The sequence below is a fragment of the Antechinus flavipes genome, chromosome 1, assembly GCF_016432865.1.
Source record: "Antechinus flavipes isolate AdamAnt ecotype Samford, QLD, Australia chromosome 1, AdamAnt_v2, whole genome shotgun sequence".
Classification (NCBI taxonomy): domain Eukaryota; kingdom Metazoa; phylum Chordata; class Mammalia; order Dasyuromorphia; family Dasyuridae; genus Antechinus; species Antechinus flavipes.
The window spans coordinates 557,440,485-557,462,333 of NC_067398.1; the positions used below are offsets into that span (position 1 = coordinate 557,440,485).

Consider the following 21,849-nt stretch of genomic DNA (forward strand, 5'->3'; position numbering starts at 1 on the left):
CTTGAGTTCACATCTTTCTGACTCCAATATTGGCCTTCTGTTACTATTGATCTGTGATCTATTTAGAGAAAGCATATTGAAGTAGAAAGAAATGTGCATTAGGGAAAAAAAAAAAACAAAAAAAAAACTTGGATTCAAATCTAACTTCTAATTCCTCTAATGCCTCTATGAGGCATTTTCCTTATTTCTAAAATAACAGACAATACCAGCTATCACAGTGGGTTGAGTCCCAAAACCTAGTTCCTACGTTCCCATTTACTGCCTTTGGAACATTAGACAAGTCAATTTAAACTTTTTGGGACCTCAGTTTTCTCTTCTGTAAAAAGTAAATAGTTGGGAGTTTGTGGCGCAATAGATAGAGCTGGGCCTGGAATCAGAAAGATTTGAGTTCAGTTCCAGTCTGATTATTTTCTAGTTGTGTCACCCTGGGCCAGTCACTTATAATGGAGAAAATATCTCCGAAAATTTCGGTGAGAATCAAGGAAAAAAAGAGATAATAAAGTAAAAATTATAAATTATGCAAGCCACATAGTAGTGCTATATAAATATTAGCAATTATTAACTCTAGCTCTATAATGCTAGGGCTTGTAAAGTGCTTTGAAAACTTTTCAGTTAAACACAAATATCATCTAGTACTATTCTAGTGGGTAATCTTCCTTATCTCACTCTGCCAGGTAAGCAAGAACTTGCTGTAGGTAAACTAAGGTACTCCCATTTCCCTAATCGTGAGGCAGATTTCAGACCAGCTGGATCAACTAACCAGGAGGGACCAGGCAGGGCCCTAGGGCGGCGGAGGCGGGACCAAATGCTAGCACTCGGGGCCACAATTTCCCCTCCCCAGTTACCATGAAGTTGGGTTAGGGAGGAGAGCGCCGAGTAGGAGGATGAGCATGCTCGAGCCACTCGGCGCTCACCATCCTCCCACGCCATTTTCCGCAGCAAAGAGCGGAGGCCGGCTAGTTGCCGCTACGTCGGCGGCCCCCTCCGCCGCGCCTCGTCCCTCACCCAACCGGGAGAGGGAGCAACCACAGCGCGTGCAGCTTCGAGGTAATGAACCCCGATCACTCCCTGGGTCTAAGGGAGGGGGTAGGGTGACCGAACGGGGAGACCCCAACTGTACGGATGGCAATGGGCGGGGCTGGCGCTGTTCTCGCTTTCGATTTTGCTGGCTGGATCGCGCTCGCGCGCATATAGACACATACGTACTATAACGTACATACGCACGTACGCACGTACATATACACATACGCGGAAACGGAATGCGAGCGCCGGGATGCGGACCGTAGCAGAGGTGGCGGCGGTGGTAGAAGGTGATGGCGACGGAATTGGGAGGGCATGCGACTGATCCTCCTGGCCTCCAACCACCTTCCCAGGTGACCACTTCGGCCTTAGGTGGGAGTGGCCTCTGCATTCTGCCCCAGCTGCAAGGAGCTATCCCTTGCCCACCTCTATCCCCCTCCCACATACGTACGCCTCTCTTCCCCTTAACCCATTCGACACTTTGCTCTGTAGCTCAGCCCCTTGCTCTTATATACCAGCTGGGTTCGAGATGGTCGCACCTATCGTTCTTCGGTTTTAATTGACACTCCGTGATTCTAGGGCGAACAGTATCAGTGAGTGCTTCACTGCTAAGCACAAGTGTTGAAGAGTGTTGCTTTAAAGTTATCCATGAAAGTCTTGTTAAAATACCTGATAACTATCGGTATATGAAGCCCTTTTTAAAACACAAGTGAGCGCTATCTACCTATGTAGACATGCTCCCTAAGTATATTATACATACAATCCAGAGTATTGAATATATTTTATGTTTATGTACGTATATTGTATGTTATATAGTATACGTATATACACATGTATGCTCAGTGCTTTCACTTGTGTATGTACATATATTATTTATATAGTTATTTTTAACATAGTATGTTAAGATAATTTAAGTCAAATCATCAAGTCAGCAATCACTGTTAAGCAGGGCTGTGTGCCAAGCTTTGAAAATATGAAGAAGGGCAAAAGACCATCCCTTTTCTCAAGCTGTTTCCAGTCTAAGTGGGTGTGTTTTTAAAATAATTGGATTTCGGTCACTTATATTTCTCACCTCCCAAACCCTTCAACTTGATATAGGGGAGAAGGGAAACACTTTAAAAATCAATTGTTTGACTTGGCTCTCCTGGTAAGCACTTAAAGAAGTCCTTAAAAATTTAGACAACTGATATTTTCTGCCCTAAAGTAGATGTTTTTCAGAGGTAATCCTCTGCATTCGTAACAAAAGAGTTTTAGATTTTGTTTTTGTTTTTCCAAGAGATTCATATAGCTATGAAATCACAAATCTGTACTAGGAAAAAAAAAAATTTTTTTTTCTAAAACTAAATAAGGTTCATGCCAAATCTTAACTGAATTCTTAAACAGTAGACAATAATGGTCATATTAGCTTTGGATATAGTTTTAACTATGAGCAGTGATTGTAATGATTACATTTCTACCACATGCCTCTTCTTTCCCCATCCCCATACTCACATCTATATTGTATCATGACTAGAGCCAAGCTTGCTTGTCTGCAATGTCATGATCTTTTGGGTTTGGACTATTTGTGACAAACTGCTGCTTCATTGATGGGGGTCTCTTTGAAAACTAATAAGTAAAAACAGGGCCAGATTAATAATAATTGTGGACTTTCAGAAGGTTGATTTTCATTGTAGATATTACTGGTATCAGAAAGTGCAATGTGACAAAGTACACATGATATTTTTGATTTAAAGACAGAGGACCCAGGTTCAGATATTCAGTTTCAATTCAATTCAGAAATCATTGAATAAATGTCTGCTATCTAATGTTCCCTAAGGTCTTTTCCATTTCTAAATCCTGTGAACCATGTGTGCTAGGAACCCTTCAACAAAAGAAATATTGGAAGTGTAACTCTGCCCTTGGGAAACTGAAGTTTCTAAATTTCTTAGTTGACTTTAATAGTAAGCCTTAGGGCAGTGGATTCCCAGTTTTGGTTTTACATCTTATAGCACTACATGTTTTCCTGGGTGTGGGAGCTCCCATATTATTACAACACTGAGTGATTATAAGAATTACCAGTTGTAAGCATTGGGAAATTATAAAAACAAAATTAATTTTTCAAATGAGTATATGTCAATTAGAATTCTTCCTAAATAAGTATGAAGTAAAATAAATGGGATTTCATAACTTCTCCAAATTGAAGCCATTGATCTAATTACCTTAGAACTTCAGTTGGATTAATTAAACATTAGTCATACCAATAAATATTGGTGGGCATAATTCCTTGGTTTAATATTCATTATAAAATATGACATTGAATAATTTTTGTTATTGAATAAAAACTATTGAGAGTCTTCTTAAATTAACCAAAATACTATTTATATTCAGGAATTTTGTATCTAAAATGTGTATTTTTGAGCTTTTAAAAACATTTTTGTTAAATTTGTGCATTTTGATTTAGGCTACTTTAAATATAAACTAACTTTTCATTTAAGTTGTTCTGTGATTTCATGCATGTAATGTCAAGAATGATACAAATACTTCTAAGTTCAGATGTGCTTTAAGTTTGTGATTGGAGTCAATATGTTATTAAATTTTATTTACATTCAGTGAGTGGTTTATTGAACAAAGTTTTCTATCACTGCTAGCTGAAAAGACTCTTAACCTTTAATTCTGGAAGTTCAGATCCCCGCAAAAAAAATCATGAAAAACATACATACATACATTAGACTCTTACCACCTGCCTGAATTCCCTTTAAATTCCTCTTTTATCCTGACTCACTTGTTTCTAATTTACCTTGTTACCTGATTTGGAATCACAGAAACATAGTTTTTGAAATCTGGCTTCTTTGACTTTTTTTGCCTTTCTGCTTATATTACATTAAACAAAATGAATGTGGTATTGTATTGTTAACTACTCAAAAGATTCTGTTGGGAAAAAGAGACAACTTTAATTAAATAATATTTTCAGAATTTTTACTAAATAGAAAGGTCTACATAGTTGTACATAGAAGAAAAAAATAGGACAGGACGAATGTGAAGTAGAAAAGAATTGACAGCTATAAGCAACACCACAACAACAGCAACATCACTTCACAAATATTCTAAACTTTTTTCATTTACCCCCTCTTTTTGGCCAACAAATTTTTACATGACCATGAGAATATAAGCATGCAAAACTGGTATGCAAATCAAACATTTACTAAATATCATAATTTTGTGACACTACCACCTTTAACATTCAGTTATGAGATCTCAAACTACAATTTAAGAAGCTGGGTTCTAGATGATCTGAGGATTTTGCTCACTTTAACAAAGCAGGAAGATGTACATGATCTCCTCCTTTCCCCTCCTCCTCCCCAACAGCACAGAACTGAAGGATGCTTACCTAGTTATATAATTTAAGAATATGATTAAGAAATTTGATTTAATATATGGGAGACCCAACCAATTTGAGAATCAGTCAACTAATATTTATTAAATCCCTAATGTGTCAGACACTGTGATAAGCACTTAGGATTGAAAGGAAAATAATAATAGTATTTATATACCCCTCTAGGTTTGTGAAGAGCTTTTCAGACATTTTATCCTGGCAACATAAAAGAGAGATAGATGCTATTATTATCCCCATTTTACAGATGAAGCAATAGAGACAGACAGGTTAAGTGAGTTACCTAACATCACACAGCTAGTAAGCATCCAGTGTACCACCTCGCATTCTGAGCAGAAACAATCTGTGCTTTAAAAGAACTTTAGTTGCACATATATATGTATGTGTATAAAAGATGCATGCAAGTAAAATACAAGATAACCTTGAAAAAATTATTAGGAATGGGAGACAAAGAATGGCCTCCTTCAGTAAATGACACGAGTTGACTCTTGAAGAAACAGACATTCCAAGAGGTGGAGATGAAGAGGAAGTATGTTACAGACAATGGGGAACTGCCAATACAGAAAGGGATGAAAGATTGAAGCATGGTGGGGAATAGCAACTTGATCAATTTGGCTGGGCCAAAGGGAAATGTGTGCAAAATAAGATATTAGAAAGGAGGAACCATAATGGAGCCTTGGTACACTCCAGTGTTGATAGGTATGATGATATGAATGATAAGCAAAATAAATTGAGAAGAAACAGATAAGTAGGAGAACCAAGAGAATAAGGTCTGGAAAACCCAGTGAGTATCTAGGAAGAAAAAGTGAACAATAGTACCAAATGCCATAATGAGGTGGAGGAGGATGATTGAGAAAATAACTTAGCAATTAAGGTATCATTGGTGACTTTGGAGATAGAATTTTCAGTTGAGTAATAAAATATGATACCATTTAGAACATTTAGAAGAGATGAGAACAGATGGAGGTAACAAATGTAAAAGAATTTCTCCAGTTTGCTTGAGAAAGGGAGGGAGGAGGTGGGATAGGGAAGGGCTTCTTGAATTATAGCAGGGCTAATAGTATCTAATGGAAATTAGTATTGGATGGGGTAACAAAGACAAGCATCTTTTAGGCATCAGATTATGGTGGACCTCAGGTATTTGAGAATGGAAAGAATAGCTCTGATTAATAACACTTTTAAGCAGAAACAAATTATTGTGGCTTTTAAATGGTAGATTTCAAAGTATTGCCTAGAAATTAATAAAGCTATTGCCCAAGGTAAATATCCATTTTCATATCCATTACATTTATTTTTGGCCTAATCCATAGGAATGCTTAGTTTTTGGCACAGATTTTTCATCAGTTTCCAGAGAGACATAGCTTCACATGGGCAACATAGTTATGTGTGATTGGAATACTTGGCAATAAATATGGAGAAGAGGATCAGGTGAGGATGTGGAGAGAAATCTACAAATTAATCAAATACTGCCAACTAAAGATATCAATTTTTTTTTTATAATAACTTTTTATTGACAGAACCCATGTCAGGGTAATTTTTTATAACATTATCTCTTGCACTCATTTCTGTTCCGATTTTTCCCCTCTCTCCATCCATCTCCTCCCCTAGATGGCAAGCAGTTCTATATATGTTAAATATGTCGCAGTATATCCTAGATACAGTATTTGTGTACAGAACCGAACAGTTCTCTTGTTGCACAGGGCAACAAGATCTTTGTATCTCTTGCTGTTGGATTTTATTGGTGATGTATAAAAATGCTGAGGATTTATGGGGATTTATTCTGTATCCTGCAACTTTGCTAAAGTTATGAATTATTTCTAATAGCTTTTTAGTAGAATCTCTGGGCTTCTCTAGGTATACCATCATATCATCTGCAAAGAGTGATAGTTTGGTTTCCTCATTGCCTACTCTAATTCCTCTAATCTCTTTCTCGATTTTTATTGCAGAGGTTAGTGTTTCTTATACAATATTGAATAATAATGGTGATAGTGGGCTACCTTGCTTCACTCCAGATCTTATTGGGAAAAGTTCCAGTTTTTCCCCATTGCATATAATGCTTACTAACGGTTTTAAATATATGCTCCTGACTATTTTAAGGAAAAGTCCATTTATTCCTATACTTTCAAGTGTTTTTATTAGGAATAGATGTTGGATTTTTTTCAAATGCTTTTTCTGCATCTATTGAGATGATCATATGGTTTTTGTTTGGTTGGTTATTGATACAGTCGATTATGCTAATAGTTTTCCTAATATTGAACCAGCCCTACATTCCTGGTATAAATCCTACTTGGTCATAGTGTATTATCCTGGGGATGATTTTCTGTAATCTTTTTGCTAATATTTTATTTAAGATTTTAGCATCAATATTCATTAGGGAGATTGGGCTATAATTTTCTTTCTCTGTTTTCAGCCTATCTGGTTTAGGTATCAGTACCATGTCTGTGTCATAAAAGGAGTTTGGTAGGACTCCTTCAATCCCTATTTTTTCGAATAGTTTATATGGCATTGGAGTTAATTGTTCTTTAAATGTTTGGTAGAATTTACATGTAAATCCATCTGGGTCCTGGAGCTTTTTTCTTAGAGAGTTGGTTAATAGCTTGTTCAATTTTTTTTTTCTGAGATGGGACTCTTTAGGATATTTACTTCTTCCTCTGTTAGTCTGGGCAAACTATATTTTTGAAGGTATTCTTCCATTTCATTTAAGTTGTCGAATTTATTGGAATAAAGTTGGGCAAAGTAACTCCTACTTATTGCTCTAATTTCCTCTTCATTAGTGGCAAGTTCTCCCTTTTCATTTTTAAGACTAACAATTTGATTTTCCTCTTTCCTTTTTTTAATCAGATTTACTAAGGGTTTATTTATTTTGTTGGTTTTTTAATAGAACCAACTCTTAATTTTATTAATTAATTAAATAGGTTTTTTTTACTTTCAATTTTATTGATCTCTCCCTTTATTTTTAGAATTTCAAGTTTAGTGTTTGACTGAGGGTTTTTAATTTGTTCCTTTTCTAGCATTTTTAGTTGCAAGCCCAATTCATTGACCTTCTCTTTCTCTATTTTATGCAAGTAGGCCTTTAGAGAGATATGAAATTTCCCCTTATTACCGCTATGGCTGCATCCCACACATTTTGGCATGATGTCTCATTATTGTCGTTTTCTTGGGTGAAGTTATTAATTATGTCTGTGATTTGCTGTTTCACCCAATCATTCTTTAGTATGAGATTATTTAGTTTCCAATTATTTTTTTGATCTACTTTCCCCTGACTTTTTGTTGAATGTAATTTTCAGTGCATCATGGTCTGAAAAGGATGCATTTACTAGTTCTGCCTTACTGCATTTGAGTTTGAGGTTTTTATGTCCTAATATATGGTCAGTTTTTGTATAGGTTCCATGAACTGCTGAAAAGAAAGTGTATTCCTTTCTGTCTCCATTTTGTTTTCTCCAGAGATCTATCATATCTAATTTTTCTAGTATTCTACTTACCTCTTTGACTTCTTTCTTATTTATATTGTGGTTTGATTTATCTATTTCTGAGAGTGCAAGGATGAGATCTCCCACTATTATAGTTTTGCTGTCTATTTCTTCTTGCAGCTCTCTTAATTTCTTTTTTAAGAATTTAGATGCTACACCACTTGGTGCATATATGTTTAATATTGATATTGCTTCATTATCTATGCTACCCTTTAGCAAGATATAGTGCCCTTCCTTATCTCTTTCAATTAGATCAACTTTTGCTTTTGCTTGATCTGAGATCAGGATGGCTACCCCTGCTTTTTTGACTTCACCTGAAGCATAGTAGATTTTGCTCCAACCTTCTACCTTTCCTCTGCATGTATCTCCCTGCTTCAGGTGTGTTTCCTGTAAACAACATATTGTAGGATTCTGGCTTTTAATCCATTCTGCTAACCGCTTCCTCTTTATGGGGGAGTTTACCCCGTTCACATTTATAGTTAAAATGACCAATTCTGTATTACTTGCCATATTGTTAACCCCTGTTTATGCTTTTCTCCCTTCTTTCCTCTTACCCCCTTCCCAGTATTAAGCTTGTGAGCACCACTTGCTTCTCACAGCTCTCCCTTTTTAGTATCCCTCCCCCCGCCTTAGAGTTCCTCCCCCTATCTTACCCCTTTCCCTCTCAGTTTCCATATTCTCTTCCGCTTAGCTTATTCCTTCCCTTTTCACTTTTCCCTTCTCACTTTTCAATGAGGTGGGAGAAGTTTCACCATAACTTGAATATGTCTAAAATTTTTCTCTTAAAGCCAATTCTGATGGCAGTAAGATACTCACTATATTCATCCCCCTCCATTCTTTCTCTCAGATATAATAGGTTTCCTTTGCCTCTTCCTGAGATGTAGTACCCCCCACTTTACCCCTTTTCTGGTACAATGCCCTTTCCACCTCTAGTTTCTAGAACAAGGTATACATGTATTCTTTATATATCTTTATAGCAAAAATATAGTTCCCAAGATTTCTTTTTACCTTTTTAGGTTTCTCTTGAGTTCTATATTTGTGGATCAAACTTTTTGTTAAGTTCTGTTTTTTTTTCATCAAAAATAGGTTGAATTTGCTTATTTCGTTGAATGACCATCTTCTTCCCTGGAAAAAGATGCTCATTCTGGCTGGGTAAGTTATTTTTGGTTGCATACCGAGTTCCTTATCCTTTCGGAATACCATATTCCAGGCCCTTCAATCTTTTAATGTGGATGCTGCTAGATCCTGGGTAATCCTTATTGTGGCTCTTCTATATTTGAATCGGGTTTTTCTAGCCACTTGCAGTATTTTTTCCTTTGTCTGAGGGTTCTGGCATTTGGCCACTATATTTCTTGGTGTTTTGATTTTAGGATCCCTTTCAGTAAGTGATCGATGAATTCTTTCAATGTCTATTTTACCCTCTTTCTATGACTTCTGGGCAGTTCTCTTTGATAATTTCCTGGAAAATAATGTCCAGGCTCTTTTTTTAATCATATTTTTCTGAGAGTCCAAAAAAAACAAAAAACAAATGGAATCTGCTTTTTTGGGGGGAAGGGGCTGGGTGGTGTTACCAAGCTTCCTCTACAGACTGCGGGGGGGGAGGGGCAGCAGCAAGGCACTAACAGGACAGTGATGGCTGTGCTGCACCTGGGCTCTGAGACTCCGAGAGTGCTGAGACACTGTGGGGGAGGGGTGGCCAGGTCCTGAGAGACTCCAGCTGTTTGGGGTTGTATTATTCACCCCCCCGTGTTTTGAGCTTCTCTGCTTGTCTGCTGACTTGCTGCCAGGGCAAAGTATCCAGTCCTGTAGCAAAGCTCTCCCCGCAGAGACGGCTGAGATCACACCCCACTCCCCTCCGGTCTGTTCGGCTGTGAGCTGCCTTCCAGGCTCTCGCTGCTGCTGCCTGCCCTCAGCCTGCGCCCAATCTAAATCCGTCCCTGCCCTTGAGCAAAAACAGACCTCTCCTAGCAAATTTCAAGGATGTCTTCTCTTTGTAACTATTTGTGGGTGTTTTTTTCAGTCAAGCATTAATTCAGAGGCTTGTAATGAAATGGATTCTGAGAGAAAAAACGGAGCTTACACAGCTGTGTGCCTCCTTTCCGCCATCTTGGCCGGAAGTCCTAAAGACATCAAATTAACAATGCCTTGGTATCTAATAAATATTTGTTGCATATGCTCATATAGTAAAGAGTTTGAGTTCCAGTTTATCTATAGATCCTTACTCTGTGATTGCAGAAGGAATATTGTCTCAAGGATCCCACTCATTCCCCTAACTAGATATTCTGCCTCTCAAAAGCAAATAATCATGCTATAAAAGGCCTATGACAATTCTCTTTTGTTTTTACTATATTATCTGTATTAGTGGATTCACATTTGACATTGTTAAATTAATTGAATGTTAAAAGAAAGTTAAAAGGAAGAGAAAGTAATGACTTTAGTGAGGGAAAGAAACATACTACTGAAAGATACAAAGAAAAATATACTTAAAAAATCTAAGCTCAATAGATTCTTTATATATTAGTTGAATCTGTAAGGTCACACTTTTTTTTCCATTGGCTTTTGTTTATTTTGGCTGCCTGGAAACTTTTTTCTAGATGCTGAATCAAGAAAACTAGTCTAAAGTCCATTAGATCATTTGAAAAATAACACTAATCAATGTTGATTATGTTGGACATTATATTATTACTTCTTATACACTTAATGTTAAATTGTAAAAAAAAATAAAGTTTAGAACTTCAGATAGCTTACTTATACTTTATAATATATTATTTAAAAATAAGTATTATCAAGGCTACTTCTTTTCCAGGATCCAGTCAGATTTTATTTTAGACATTTCAAAAGTAAATAATAGTTTAAAATTTTTGTTGTAAACACAATAATTACAAAGCTATAAATTGACATGCTTTTCAAAAGTTTATTCAGATAAAGAGACTAAACAGAGTAGGAAATAACTTTTTTTTAATGCCAAAGAAGAATAAAAAATTAAGTTTAATAAGTTTAAAAGTTAATAATTGGCTGAAGGATTCTCCCCATTTTTATATATAGAGATAGCTATTTCTATTTTAAAACCTTCTGGGGAAAAAATATTCTAATGTGTAGCCTTCAGAAAGCCATCCTAATGTTAAATTTGAAGAATTGACTTACCTAATTTAACCTTATCTTTCAGCAAATCTTAATTGGAAACACAGCAGCCAGTTATTTTTCATTTTCTTAGTCTCTGACATAGTATTTAAAAACATTAATTAAAACAACTTTTGTTTTTCTCTTCTGGCCAAATAATCTTTTTATTCTCTATTTTTTTTTTAATTCACCTTTATTTTTCCAGTCATTTGGTTGATTTTCCATTTCTTTTGGACTTTCTTTTGCCTTCAACTAGTTGTTTCCTTCTACACAACTAGAAATACAGTTTATCAACAGTCCTATTGAGTACTCAGGATTGTTCCAGGAGAATAAAAAGAAAATAATTGACTTTTTATATTACTCTTTATAGTTTGCAAAATGCTTTATACACCTTTTATTCTCACAGCAATCTTGTAAATATTAAAGATATTTTTCCATTTTACAGATGAGAAGACTGAAGATATCTATATCTATTTATATGTATAGATATAGATATCTTCAGTTTATATATATAATTATTATATATTATTATATAAAATAACATAACTATTACATATAATATAATTATATATATAAATATAGCGATATATAGATAGATATATATATATATATATATACACAAGATCTGGTATATATTAACATTTTTCTTGGGTATTTCTCCCCCCACCCTTTAATATTTTATTTTTTCCCTACTACAAGTAGCACTTTTAAATTTGACTTCTAAATTTTCTCCCTTTCTCCCCAACTTTTTATTAAAAAGGCAATCCATTTGATATAGGTTATACTATATTATTATATAGGTTATATTATTATATAAGTATATAATCATGCAAAAAAATAATTAAGAAAACAGATGCCTTGAAGGGGGTACAAGAAAAAATAAATGCTTTGATCTGCATTCAGTTTTCATCATTTCTTTCTCTGGAAATGGGTAAAATTTTTCATCATGAATCCTCAGAATTGTCTTGGTTCATTAGATTTCTAAGAATAGCTAAGTCATTCACAGTTGTTCATCGTAATATATTGCTGTTACTATGTTTAATATTTTCCTGGTTCTGCTCTTGTCATTTTGCATCTGTATGTCTCTAGGTTTTCTCTGAGTGCATTCATTTCATTTTTTATATAGTATTCTTATAAAATAATATAGTAGTATTCCATCATAATCATATCCTCCACTTGTTCAGCTATTTCCCAATTGATAAGCATCCCCTCAATTTCCAATTCTATGCCACTATAAAAGGAGCTTCTATAAATATTTTTTAATATATTGGTCCTTTTTTCTTTTTTCTTTTTTAATTATTTGGAAATACAGACCTTTGGGGATAAGTGGTATTGCAGGATCAAAGAGTATATATCATTTTATAACCCTGTAGACACAGATCCAAATTGTTCTCCACAATGATTGAATACAGTAGTGAACTGTACATTAATGTCTCAATTTTTCTATCCCCTCTAACATTCGTCATTTTCCTTTTCTGTTATATTAATCAAGCTGATAGGGTTACCTCCTATTGGTACTTCAAAGTTGTTTTAATCAATAGTGATTTAGAGCATTTTTTCATATGACTATTGATAGCTTTGACTTCTGAAAACCCTAAAAGTTGAGAAAATTCTTAGGAGTTACAAGTATCATTTTCCCATGTAGGGATTTAACTAATTTAACCTCATTGCATAACTTATGTTTTTTTTTTTTTTTCTATTTACCTTTTTATGTTTATCTTGGGTCTTGTATTTGAAAGTCACATCTTCTGTTCACCTCTGGTTTTTTCTTCAGGAAAACTTGAAAGTCATCTATTTCATTGAATATCCATTTTTTTTATCTGAAAGATTATGCTCAGTTTTATTGAATAGATGATTCTTGCTTCTTTTTTTACATTGGAATATCATATTCCAAGCCTTTTTTTATGATTTTCTTGCATCACTCATTTCTTTTCCCAATTTATGCTTTTCCTGTTTTATATGATTTAAAAAAAAAAAAAACCTTTTAAAACTTCCAATAATTATTGTTGAGTTTTAGACCAATTCTTATTTTTCTTTGATCTTTTGAATGTGGCATATTTGATTGTTGTCTTCTGGGTTTGTGTTTCCTGTCATCATAGTCACTTTCTTTTGTCAGGTTCTTTTGTTGTTGTTTTTGTTCATTTTCCCAGTGTATGTCTTGGTTTTTAATTTTATATTAAATTTGGGCTATGCTCTTGAGACAGAGGGAGATATGTCCCAAATTTCAAGTTTTTTTGTGCAATTGTTTTAAGAGCTAGTTCTGAGAGGGTCTCTAAGTTGACTTCAAAGTAATCTTCTGAAAAGAAAGAGTAGCATTCCTTATGGAAAAAGAAACAGCATGAATAAATAGCAGTAAACAGATAAGCATGGATAACTAGAGACAGTAAACAACAAAATTACTGTCATTTTATAGGTAATGACATGATACATCCTACCTTTTAGAAAATTAATATGACAGAATTATGTACCCTGGATTGAAAGTAGACAGGACTGGCCAATGATATTTCATCATTGAGCAAGCATTTTTTTTAAGTGCTTGCCAGGTGCCACCAGACACCACCCATTGGGAATGCACAGAAAAGTTTTTTAAAAATTAATCTCTGTCCTCATAGAGCTTACACTTACCTGCATAAAAATGCAGATGACATTTGGTAATTGATCTCATGGGAACTGGTGAGGTCATAAGTGAAATGGCAAATAAAAGGACAATACAAACTTTGGAGAAAGCAGTTTCAGTTAGTGATTCTTCAGTTGATTCTTTCATCCCTGTTAACTGTTGTTAACTCTTCTGCTCTTCACTGCTAAAATTTTATTTTATATCTTTGTATTGTTTATATTAGTAATATCTTTACTGTATATCTGGCAATAGGTCATATAAGATAATCTCTGAGGGTAATTTAATTTTAGCCAGGTCAACACGCTGAACATTAAAAAATTGAGTAAAATAACTGACTTTGTCTTGACCTCATTCTTATTTACAAACTAAAAAAATACGAGATTTCTTGTATTTTCAATTCATAAGTGAATTCTCAATATAAAATGAATTAATACAAAAGGAACAAAATTATTTTTATACCTGTAGAAGCTATTGCTGTTAATATTATTTAGAAGTCCCTACTGAATAGAGCTTTTTATATTAAAAAAATATAAGTGATCTTTTATTTTTATATTGCTTAAATCCTCCTATATTATATAACTTTCATCAATTGATTTTCTTTAAGTCCTTTGGTAAAACTTAAGTGAATCAATAATTTCAAGGATATGTTACCTCCTCTATCAGTAGAGATTATAATCTATTCATGTCTTCTTCCTCGTCCTGTGTGGTCTCTCTTTAAAATCTTAGAGGCTTTTTTGGGGGTCTTTGCCTTTTTTGTAGCTCCTAATATAGCAGGCCATACTACCGTATATACTTGAGTATAAGCCGACTTGAATATAAGCCAAAGCCCCTAATTTTAACCCAAAAATCTGGGAAAACTTATTATATCAGTAGGTTTAGGTAGCGCACCGGTGCCTGCAGAGGAGGAGAGCGGGTGCCGGTATACGTATGTAGAGCAGTTGCCAGCATTAGTATACAGTCCGGTTACCGACTGTGATACTACAGGAACAGCCGCATCACCGTAGCAACGGCCGACCCTGTAGTATCACAGTCTGCACTCGCGCTGTATACTACACAGCATGGGGGGCATTCAAAGGGATATTTACACATGTTTTATCTAGTGACTCGAGTATAAGCCGAGGAGGGGATTTTCTGCCCAAAAATTGGGCAGAAAAACTCGGCTTATACTCGAGTATATACGGTATATAGTTATGTATAATCTGAGATTCATAATACCGGATGTCTCATAAGCATCTCATACTCAGCATGTTCAAAAAATAATTTTGCTCCCTAAAAAGGCCTTCACTCAAACTTCCCTATCATTGTTGTCAGTTATACCATCCTGTCAATTACAGCCCACAACCTCTGTCTGTTTTTCTTTCCTTGCTAGATCTTTTTCCAAGGCATATCTGTTTACTCTGGGGTAAACACAGTCCATCGGGCTGTGTCTGGGTCCTTTTCTCTTTCTCTGTATACTATTTCAGTTGGTAATGCCATCAACTCTATGGTTTCATTTTTCTGTATTGATGGTTCTTTCATCCATTTATCAGTTTAATTATCTTTAACTGCTATTGAAAATATTGAATTGGATTGAATCGTGGCTATCTTGAACTCAGCATATCCAAAACTGAACTTGTTACCTCCCCATCACCAACCCAAATCTTAGCATCTTCTAAACTTCTTTATTACTAGTACCATGGTATTTATTCCAAGTCACCCAGGCTTACAAAATAAGTGTTGTCATAGTCTTTTCCCCTTTGTCTCACAATTTCCAATCAGTGTCAGTTCCTTTTGGTTTTATCTTTGTGATATATCTCATGTATGCCTCCTTCTCTTTTCTGGCACTGCTACACTCTGGTTTAGGCCCTTTTTATTTCATACCTAGACTATTTCAATAGCCTTCTGGTTTTCCTACTATAAGCCTCTTCCCATTGAAGTTCTTCCTTAGCTTCCATAGTTATCTTCTTAAAGCTAAGGGCTGACCATGTCATCACTCTACTCAGTAATAACTCCATGTCTCCCTGTTGCCTCCAGGATCAAATATAATCTTCAGAATTCAAAGCTCTTCATAAAATGCTTCCCACCCTCCTCACCTTTTCTATCTTTTTATACCTTACTCCTTTTTATCCTCATGTAATGTTTGATACAGTGAAACTCTTCCCTTTCTAGTTCCTTGTATTATCTCCTGACCCCAGGCATCTTTACTGGCTGTCCTCATCTCTCCATCCAGGCTTCATTTAAGTCCCAGGTAACATAATACCCCCACAGCAAGTCTTTCCCAATCCCCCTTCATTCTAGTATCTTCTCTGTATTTATTGTCTCAAACTTAACCTTTGGGATTTAGGTTTTATTTTTTTGTTTTTTGCTTATTTGTACATAGTTGTTTGAATATTTTCTTCCCCACTAAACTAGGAACTCCTTAAGAGTAAGAACTATCTTTTGCCTTTGTTTGTATCCCTAGGACTGAGCAGAGTGCCTTAGCACATAAGTCACTTTATTAATGTTTATTGATTGACCAGCAGAAAGCATTTCGTTATTATTGTACACAAAATGGAATCTGAATGGGTTAAATGATCAAAATATTTAGGGTCTGTACATAGACATCTGATTTGGAAATGATTCTTATATCAGTAATTACTCATTTCCTACCTACAAAAAATAATCCATATTTTATGATATTATTTTAGCACTTGTCATGTCTGGCACTTTTTAACTCTTAAAGCTCTTTTGACCTAAACATTATGATTCTTTTATATTTAGTAAACATCTCTGTGAAATAGTTTATAACCACAGTTATTGTCATTATTTTTATATTTTTTCCATTTTTCAAAGCTAATGCCTCATTTGAGATTGACTGGAAGCTACTTCACGTTAACACTGTCTTTTCATCTTTATTGTTCTTTTAATGTGTTCTTAATTTTGAATTTGCCCTAATTAGCTGATGATTTAATAACTATGCAAAGATAATTCCAAAATTACTACCATATTGGTAATCAGACATGTCCCATCTAAAATAAAGTCAGATTCATTTTTAAATATTACTATTTGGTAATTGCTATGCCTTAAGCCTTTCAGCTTTCCTTGGCAAAAAAAATAATAATAATAAATAATAATAATGCTTATAATATATGGACATGATGCTGCTTTAATTTTTAATCATATTTATTTTCATCTACTTGTATATAATGTTACCAATTATTGCTTATAGATTGATTTTTTAAAGATAATTTTCCACATATTTTTAATAGAGTTTTATTTAAATCATTCAGCACAATGCAATTTGCTACATAAACTGCATCAACCTTTTACATGAGTCCTTCAAATCTAGGTAACAAAATAGACTATTAAATAATTTTTCTTATTGCCTTGAACACTTGATAAAGACTATCTTTGCCAATTACTTTTAGAGTCTGACTTACAAGCCATTCTTCCATTTAGCTATAGTTACCTTCTTCTGTCTTAAGGTTTCTTTCTTATTATGAATGAAAGTTTCTCCAGAGGCGTAGCTGCTTGTTGAATATTAAATAAACAAAGCACTTTTAGAGTATCAAGTTAAATTAATGCATGAAAAGATTCTTTAAAAAAAAGTATTTGACTATAAACAGACTCTGTCCTACTCAGCTAGTCCTCTAATACTCTTACAAAAGTAAGAGCAATTGGGGATGGGTTGGCTTTTTTGTCAGTTCCATTGGTAGACATGACTAAAAACTTTAATCAGTATATGCATTTTTTTTCCCATTTCCTGTAATGTTCTCTTCTTTAAAATATAATCGTTCTCTAGGAACAGATTTCTTGGGGGGCTTCTAGAGGCAGCCTTAGTTTCAGTTCAGAGTAATAATCACCTCAAATGAAGTCAGGAGTTAAAGTCCAATCCTTTATTGTTTCCTTTCCAAGTCCTGTGTCCTTTCTTGGGCCTGGTTAGCTTTCTTAGAGGCCTATCTCTCTCCTTGGTTCTGAGAGCTCCTGTCGCTTGTCCTTTGCCTCTGCCAGCTTCAGCCTCCAGCTCCCTCTGAATCCAAAGCCTCCAGCCAGCACAATGGTGGAATATCAAATGGATCTGACTCTTTCTCCAAGAGAGTGGGCTTGTGGGAGCTGTGACTTGTGAATCTCCTCCACTGAATCCTCCCTTGTGAATTTCCCAAAAGTCTCTCCTGGGCTTATGGGGAGTGCCTCTTTATATATCCTCTCTTAAAGGTGTGAACTCGTCCACAAAGGTGTGAACTCCAAAGGTGTGAACTAATGTGTAAACTCTCTTAAAAGTGTGAACTCTAAAAGTGTGAACTAAGTACATAAGCATTGTCTCTATTAATTCCAGTCACTTAGCACCTTGTTTCAAGTTCTGGCCCATAACAATTTCCCTTAAAATTTAGTGTTTAAAAATTATTATAAAATAATAATTTGCGGATACTGTGCCACAATCCATTGTTCTTTTTAAAGAAATTTTAAAAATCAGTAATAAAGATAACAACTTCAGACATTTAAATACCCTATCTGATTTGAGCTTCACAACAATCCTATGAGATAGTACTATAGGCATTATTATCCCCATTTTACAAATAAGAAAACTGAGGATTTTTGAGAGTAAGTGACTTGTTCAGGGTCACACAGGTAGTATTTATCAAAAGTAGGTTTTCTAGGATTCTCTCTGGTGCTAATTATTGAGGGTGCTGACAAAAAAATCGTTCATGGAAATAGTTAATGAGTTGGATTATTGTGCCATTTTAAAAAATGTTTGTTTGGAAATAGTTACATGAATATACAACTGCAAAAGTTATATTCCATATTCTTTGTACAGTCTTTGAAACTTTACATGTAAAAACTAGGTATTTTTATTTTTAAAAGGATTGCCTCAAAATAAAAATATGATTTTTAATTCATTGTTTTGAAATAAACTAACATAAGAAACAATGTATTTTGTAACTTGAATGTTATTTTGACATAATGCTGAAAATATGAGTTTTATACTTATGTATATTATAAACTCTCTAAAATGTATAACCCTAGGATTAAGATAATAATTTAGTATTAACTATTAGTTTGTCACTGCGGAAATGAGTATGAAACAGGCTGTTTATATTGTACCTTTATCATCATCTTAAACAGGAGAAGATGAATTATGATCATAGGCACACATATTTTGATGGTTTTATAAGGTAAATAAATACTTTTATATTGAGAATGAGTGAGATCAGTTTGTATAATGCAATGTTTAATGTAAGATAAAATAAATTTGAATTTCACACATCTTTTTTTTGTCTCTTTGTCTAGGACTTTGGTCAGCATTGTAAGAAAGAAATCAAAAATAAGGAAGGTAGCTTCACAAGCACTGAATGCATCGAACTAAGAACAATGGATCTGAAATTCAACAACTCCAGGAAATATATTTCCATCAGTGTCTCTTCCAAAGCCCAAACTATGTCACCGCACATCAAGTCAATAGATGATGTTGTAGTACTTGGTATAAATCTCAGCAAATTTAACAAACCCACTCAGTTTTTCATATGTGTTACAGGAGTATTTGTATTTTACTTAATCTATGGATATTTGCAGGTAAAGAAAAAATAATCCCATTTTCATTTATTTCCTTTTTTATTAATGCTATTTGTTCTTATGCAATAGTACTTAAATATACATGTGTACGTGCATATTTATGTGTGTATACACTATTTGGCTGACTTAGTTAAATCCTAAATTTTAAGTAGGTAAAAGTTTTATAAAATTTACTTTTTACATCAATTTTCCAGCTATCTCTACAAAGATAAAGTTAATTCTGCAACTCAAGTAGAGGAACATTATGATTTTCACAGAAATCTGGGCAGTAATTTACAGATTCTTATTAGTGATAGAAAAAGTTATAAAATTAGATTCTAATAAATTATTTGAATTACAAATTTAAAATTTTCTTTGGACGTGTGGAAAAAAGTTTAAAGTAAATGTAACTTAGAAGGTCATTATTTGTGCCCTGAATAATCTCAAAATTAATATTATCAACTAACAGGCCATCCAATTAATAAATATTTATTAAGAGCCTACTTAATAGTGCCTGGCACTATGCTGTGCTTAACCAGAGGACTAAAAGGAAAGGCAGAAGACAGACTCTACCCCATAAAAAGCTCATGATCTAATAGGAAAGCACATGCAAACGAATTATATACAGAATTAATAAGAAATAAATCAACAGAAGGAAGATACTGGTATTAAGAGGATTTTGAAAAACTACCTGTATAAGGGGGATTTTAGCTGAGACAAGGGAAGTCAGAAGGCAAAGATGAAGAAGGAGAACATTTCAGGAATGACAGACAGCCATTAAAAATGTCTATATCCAAAAGACAAATCTTTTCAAGGAACAAGAAGGAGATCAATGTCTTTGGATTGAAGATACTGAGAGTGTTAGGTATAAAAAGATTGGAAAGATGGGGAATGGAGAGGGTGACCACTAGTTCTTATGGATCTTAAAAAACAAACAGACTTTTATATTTGATTCTGGAAATGATAGGGAGCCATTGAAGTTTATTGAGTAGAATGACATGATAGGCCTGCACTTTTGGAAAATCACTGACAGCTAAGTGGAGGATGGACTGTGGCAAACTTATCAGTCAACCAGACTATGAAATAATCCAGGTGTGAGATGATGCGGCGTTAGAGGAGAGAGAGAGGAATGAATATTTGAGAAATCTTTAAAATCAATAGGTCTTGGTAACATATATATGGAGGTGTGAGAGAATCAAAAATGACATCTAGTTTGTGAACCTTGTATCTGTAATCATAGAGAAGTTTGGAGAAGAAAATAAAGAGGGTTTGGGGGGAAAGATAAGTTTAGTTTTTGACATTTTAGTTTAAGATGTCTACAGGATATCCAGTTAAGATGTCTAATAGTTGGAGATGGAAGAGTAAAGATTAGCAGAGTGATTAGAGGCTAGATAAATATATTTGAGAATCATTAGCAGAATGATGATAATTAAATCCATAGGAAGTGATGAGCTCACCAAGTGAAATCTTATAGTGGGAGAAGTGAAGAGGGCTCAGGACAGTATAGTACAGGGGTCCTTAAACTTTTTAAATAGGGAGCCAGGTCACTGTCCCCCAGACTGTTGGAGGGCTGGACTATAGTAAAAACAAAAACTTTGTTTTGTGGGCCTTTAAATAAAGAAACTTCATAGCCTTGGGTGAGGGGGATAAACATCCTCAGCTGCTGCATCTGGCCTGCGGGCCATAGTTTGAGAACCCCTGTTAGGTTATGACCTGCATATTGATCCAGCAGAGGAGAATCCTAAGCATAGGGCCAGCTTTTACAGTTACTATGCTCATCATTGGAGATACACAAACAACAGAAAAATAGTCTCTACCCTATTTATTAGGGGAGACAACCTGTTTACAAATAAGCATATCCGAAATAAATGTAAGGAGATACTAACAGGTGGGGGAAGTGGGAATGGTCAGGAAAGGATTCTTGTAGAAGGTTGAGTAGTTTTGAAAGACAAAAGATGATTTCATAGGTGATGGTCAAAGGAAATTATCCAACAAATCCATGCAATGATACAAAGACAGGGTGAGTGTCATGTCAGTTACAAAAGTTTATTAAATCCTTAAAATTTTTAATATTTATACATAATAGAAATTTTACCATATTGAAATGTCTAAAGAAGTATAATGAGTATCATTAAAATAATCCTCTTTGAAAAGTTCATTTACCTGCCTCATCCAGAATCTGTTTTTAAAGCATTTCTTATATTACAACTACTTATTAAAATTTACCAATATGGGAAATTTACCAGTTATGGTTTTGATTAAAATTGACTGCTATAATTATATACATTTTTATATATGAATTGATATGAATATCTTGTTTTTTATGCATATTTGTTCAATTCATCTACAATATTTTTACATAATGAGTTGTGCCATCATTATTGCAGAAGAACAGGAATCATTGATTTGAATAATTTTCTTGAGGACACATTTGTTTAAGTAATAAATAGAAATAAAAAGTGGTTATCTTCCTTTTACTCCTTTAAAGTAGCATGTACAGAAGTCAACAAAAATTATTTTAAAAGGTCATTATAATTTGATTCATTTTTGCCATATTTATTTTTTAAATCCATATTCCTATGAAAATAGTTGTATATAAAAATATGATATTAGACTTCATTTAAAGTAAAAGTCAAGACCTTTGGCAATGAAAAATCCGATAGATTAGTTACACATCGTACTAGTCATATTTTATGTTAAATGCCAAACCATACTTTTGAAAGCTGTGATTTCATTTTGTTTTC

At 34.2% G+C, this 21,849-nt stretch overlaps 1 protein-coding gene across 3 annotated transcripts in view; it reads left to right on the forward strand.

The window, feature by feature from the left end:
• Positions 1 to 916: 916 nt before the first annotated feature.
• Positions 917 to 21,849, forward strand: part of SLC35B3 (solute carrier family 35 member B3) — a 52,997-nt gene continuing 32,064 nt past the window's right edge. The window contains exons 1-2 of one of the 3 annotated variants that reach the window (XM_051970714.1): positions 917 to 1,047; positions 18,845 to 19,126. In XM_051970714.1, coding sequence (XP_051826674.1) covers positions 18,926 to 19,126 — 201 coding nt within the window. In that variant the 5' untranslated portion in view covers positions 917 to 1,047; positions 18,845 to 18,925. Of the gene's footprint in view, positions 1,048 to 1,094; positions 1,374 to 18,844; positions 19,127 to 21,849 lie in introns of those variants that run through there. The other 2 variants (XR_007949393.1, XM_051970713.1) reach the window with 2 other exon arrangements.